The following is a 5,000-nucleotide window of genomic DNA, read 5'->3' as shown; positions in this document are numbered from 1 at the left end:
CCCACACACACACAGGATCCCCTAACTCTGGCTGTTCCAAAAGCAGCCTGTCTTAAGCCTCACAGGGTCACTTCTGTCTACAGCTACCCCCCTCGCCTCACACACACACACACACACACACATACAGTCAAACACACACACACACATTCTCTACAGCTGCACCCCCCCCCCCCCCCCCCCCACACACACACACACCTTTGGGGCCAATCAAGGAGCTGTATTCGGCCAACGGTGTGTGTCTGTGTGTGTGTGTGTGTGTGTGTGTGGAGCGCTAGTATAAAACTCAGTGCCCATGACTGGCACATCGCTCTGTCTGTCAGTCCAGTGGAGAGAGAGAGAGCGAGAGGGAGAGAGAGAGCGAGAAGAGCCACTACTAGTCAAGCCTTCTGAAGAGTGGTGATGTGCTTTTAGTGATTTACTTGAACTTTTCACTCTTTCTGTGGACCACTAAGGCAGTCACTGATTGTGTGTGTGTGTGTGTGGTGCAGTGTCAGCGGCGGCGGCGGCGCGTGTGTGTGTGTGAGATGGAGAACTCACACATAGCGGAGGTGGCCGAGTGCCTGTCTTACTTCGACGTGAACGAGGACACGGGTCTCTCACCTGAGCAGGTGAAGCGCAACCTGGAGAAGTTCGGCTACAACGGTGAGATGGACAGATGCACAGAGAACTCTAGAGGAGGAGGGGAGGGATGAGGAAGAGGTGCAGTGAGCTGTGTGTGTGTGTGTGTGTGTGTGTGTGATGAGAACATAGATGGGAAAGCCCTGTTAGCTGTGTGTGTATGTATATGTGTTGTGTGTGTGTGTGTTGTGTGTGTGTGTGTATGTGTTGTGTGTGTGTGTGTTGTGTGTATGTGTTGTGTGTGTGTGTGTGTGTGTGTTGTGTGTGTGTGTGGTGTATGTGTTGTGTGTGTGTGTGTGTGTTGTGTGTGTGTGTGTTGTGTGTGTGTGTGTGTTGTGTGTGTGTATGTGTTGTGTGTGTATGTGTTGTGTGTGTGTGTGTGTTGTGTGTGTATGTGTGTATGTGTATGTGTTGTGTGTATGTGTGTGTGTATGTGTTGTGTGTGTGTGTGTGTGTGTGTGTGTATGTGTTGTGTATGTGTTGTGTGTGTGTTGTGTGTGTGTGTATGTGTTGTGTGTGTGTGTGTGTGTGTGTGTATGTATATGTGTGTGTTGTGTGTGTATGTGTTGTGTGTATATGTGTTGTGTGTGTTGTGTGTGTATGTATATGTGTGTGTTGTGTGTGTATGTGTTGTGTGTATATGTGTTGTGTGTGTATGTATATGTGTTGTGTGTATGTGTTGTGTGTATATGTGTTGTGTGTGTGTATGTATATGTGTGTGTGTGTGTATGTGTGTGTGTGTGTGTATATGTGTTGTGTGTGTATGTATATGTGTTGTGTGTATGTGTTGTGTGTATATGTGTTGTGTGTGTTGTGTATGTGTGTGTGTGTGTGTGTGTGTGTGTGTGTGTGTGTGTGTGTGTGTTGATGGTTATTTCAGCTCTCTCTCTCTTTTTTTCCCTCTTTTTCACTCCTCCACTGATTCCATCACTCGGAACTCGGGCTCGGCCAATCACAGAGCTGCCTGCTGAGGAGGGTAAGTCTGACATTGTGTCTCCTCCGTACATCACACACACAACACACACACTCACACACACACACACACACACACACACACTCACACACACACACAGGTCAGCACATCTTGTCCTCATGTCTGAGATCTGTGGGCCTGAATACCTCAGATTTAACACCTCCATTCAGAGAGGCAACAACAACAGCAGCTGCCTGCAGAGGACTCTAGCGGACACACACACACACACACACACACACTCACACACACATTCACTTACTCTCATTAGCTGTATGTTCTGTTTAGGTAAGACAATCTGGGAACTGGTGGTCAAGCAGTTTGAGGACCTGGACACACACACACACACACACACTCACTATAAATGGTTATGGCACTCCTGTGACGTCACATTGTCGCGCTACAGGTCGGGAGCGAGTATGCAGAGGCCCTTACGGTACCGATCCACTTGCACGACACGTCATACGCATGGGGTCGCACTGCCTCCCCTCCTTCAGTCGTGTGTGGGCGTTTCGTTTAAAATTTCAGTTACCATATTCAGTTTGTTTTAACGTATCTTAAGTGTTTTTCCACAAACGGGCCACAATTTTAGGCATGTACTTAACAGTATACAACACATTAATAGCCTACACAAACTGTGCAAGCCATTTCGAAATTTTGTTTTATTTTAACTACTCAATGCAATCTCAAATCCTCACCAGAAACGCCAACAGTCAATATATTCATCCAAATCCTAGTTTAGTTTGTTTTATGGACTACTAGGTGGTTGTGGTAGAGATCGTTAAAACATATTTTGTCTTGTAAGCGGAACCAAAGTTTCACAGGCACCGTTGTGGTAGAACAAAGGACCTACGACCTCGTCCTTTCATTGGATAGTCGGGTTGAACAGATTCATTTGCATTAATATGGGCATCGCCCAGCTTTTTGACGCACGACATTGTTTCAAGTGCAGCGCTGCCTTCCCGGAATGCTTTGCGGGCGCGTTAAAGTCGCTTGACGTCACCCATCGGACTAGAGTGGAATGCGACATGACAAAATGCAGTAAAGTGCTAGTGGATCTGTACCGTACACTTGGTCCTTTTCAGGATTCTAAATAAACTCTGATCGATGACTCAGCATTTTTGGTGCATATGTGAACACGCCAACCGAACTCAGACGCTAACGCTCTAACGCCAACCGAACTGAGACCACTTAGTTGCTAACGCGACGCTAACGCTCTCACGCCAACCGAACTGAGACCACCTGAGACCACTCAGACGCTAACGCGACGCTAACCCTCTAACGCCAACCGAACTGAGACCACCTGAGACCACTCAGACGCTAACGCTCTCACGCCAACCGAACTGAGACCACTCAGACGCTAACGCGACGCTAACCCTCTAACGCTAACCAAACTGAGACCACCTGAGACCAGTCAGACGACGCTAACGCGACGCTAACCCTCTAACGCCAACCGAACTGAGACCACTCAGACGCTAACGCGACGCTAACCCTCTAACGCCAACCAAACTGAGGCCACTCAGACGCTAACGCGATGCTAACCCTCTAACGCCAACCGAACTGAGACCACCTGAGACCATTCAGACGCTAACGCGACGCTAACACTCTCACGCCAACCGAACTGAGACAACCTCGGGACACTTTGAAGTCCGCGCCATTGTGAACACAAATCGCCCTGGGTTCTCTTTCACATTTTGCACTGTAGACTAGCCTATTTTGTCCTACTTGACTTTCCATTGCCAAAAAAGAAGGCATGTCGTATATTTATTTATTTATTTTAAAAACGTATCATTAGGTTCATGATAGGCTTCCAGACATTTGTAATTTGGCTACAAATTTGGTGTGTTAACGTTTGGCTGAATATCTTTGCATCCAAGCTATTGGTAGCCTAACTAATGAAGAATTAGCGAACTTTGGACTACATTGCTCACCAATGTTTATGATCTGCTGAACTCTTCCTGCATGTAGAGAACTTTGGATTACATTGCTCACCAATGTTTATGATCTGCTGAACTCTTCCTGCATGTAATGTTTATGATCTGCTGAACTCTTCCTGCATGTAATGTTTATGATCTGCTGAACTCTTCCTGCATGTAGAGAACATACAAGTAGCCGACATACGGATCAGCGCCGTTAACGTGAGCTAACATTGGACATAGCAACAGTAACCAGGTGGGGCGGGCCTACCACTGAATTAGACAGTGTAATTGGCTTGCGTGTTGACTCAAAAGGATCTTTGCAATATCCCTATTCTGAGAACATATTATACAATGCAAAAACTGCATCTAATAAAATCTAACCAAGTGTTATTAATCTTATATCAAGATCAAAAAATCTAGTTAATATTGTTTTCAGTATATAGAGACTTACCTAGCACTTTCTCATCAAATAACTTTTGTTTGACTCCTTTTAAGACATCTCATCCTGAAAACAAGCAGATTTGTCTGCCAGTGTGTTAAATAAATGTGTCTTTATAAGACTCCTTAAAATAATAACACTTGGTTAGATTTTATTTTTTGCAGTGTAATACATATATATTTCAGAAAAAAAATATATATTTCTGAAACAAAATCACCAAACCAGTTATGGGTTATGATAATTATTTCAACCTGATAATGAATGATGATGAAAATACATAACATACCCAGAGCAACTACATAGCCCATAATCCAAAGAGGTAGCCTAAGGTCTAAGAGAAGGCATAGTGAACAGGAAGGAAGGAAACTGAGGCCCCATCAGAGCTGAAGTGCACCAGAAAGAGATCCGAGTACTCTTTCAAATGAACTCACAATTTGAATACAAAATGAACTGAGTCCCTTTTGTTTTGATCCACTTTCTGGTCCCCTTTTAGTGGACTTCAGTTCTTTTAAAAGGGACTATATGTGAAAACTATATGTGTGTGTGTGTGTGTGTGTAGGTAAGACCATTTGGGAGTTGGTGGTGGAGCAGTTTGAGGACCTGCTGGTGAGGATTCTGCTACTGGCTGCCTGTATCTCTTTCGTAAGTACCACCCACCTCTGACATCATCAGACAGGGACAGGCTAGTTTTACAGTTAGACTGTCATTGTACAATAAGACTACTAGTTGTATAAACAGTAAGACTGGTAGATTTACAGTAAGCTAGTTGTATGTACAGTGAGAATGCTAGTTGTACAGTGAGAATGCTAGTTGTACTAGTTGTACAGTAAGAATGCTAGTTGTACAGTGAGAATGCTAGTACTAGTTGTACAGTGAGAATGCTAGTTTTACTAGTTGTACAGTGAGAATGCTAGTTGTGCATACAGTAAGGTTGCTAGTTATAGAGAATGCTAGATTTAGCTAGCTGTAGAGTAAGAATGCTAGATTTACAGGACGTCTGCTAGCTGTAGAGTAAGAATGCTAGATTTACAGTACAACTGCTATCTGTAGAGTA

At 44.5% G+C, this 5,000-nt stretch overlaps 1 protein-coding gene across 1 annotated transcript in view; it reads left to right on the top strand.

The window, feature by feature from the left end:
* The window catches only part of LOC121700772 (sarcoplasmic/endoplasmic reticulum calcium ATPase 1-like), a 24,550-nt gene that overhangs the window by 15,178 nt on the left and 4,372 nt on the right, over positions 1-5,000 (top strand). The window contains exons 2-4 of the mRNA XM_042083979.1: positions 495-642; positions 1,577-1,594; positions 4,506-4,588. Coding sequence (XP_041939913.1) covers positions 525-642; positions 1,577-1,594; positions 4,506-4,588 — 219 coding nt within the window. The 5' untranslated portion in view covers positions 495-524. The remainder of the gene's footprint in view (positions 1-494; positions 643-1,576; positions 1,595-4,505; positions 4,589-5,000) is intronic.

The sequence above is a fragment of the Alosa sapidissima genome, chromosome 24 (genome assembly GCF_018492685.1).
Source record: "Alosa sapidissima isolate fAloSap1 chromosome 24, fAloSap1.pri, whole genome shotgun sequence".
Classification (NCBI taxonomy): Eukaryota; Metazoa; Chordata; class Actinopteri; order Clupeiformes; family Clupeidae; genus Alosa; species Alosa sapidissima.
The sequence above is the reverse complement of the archived record's forward strand: the minus strand, read 5'-3'. Positions and strand labels throughout refer to the sequence as shown.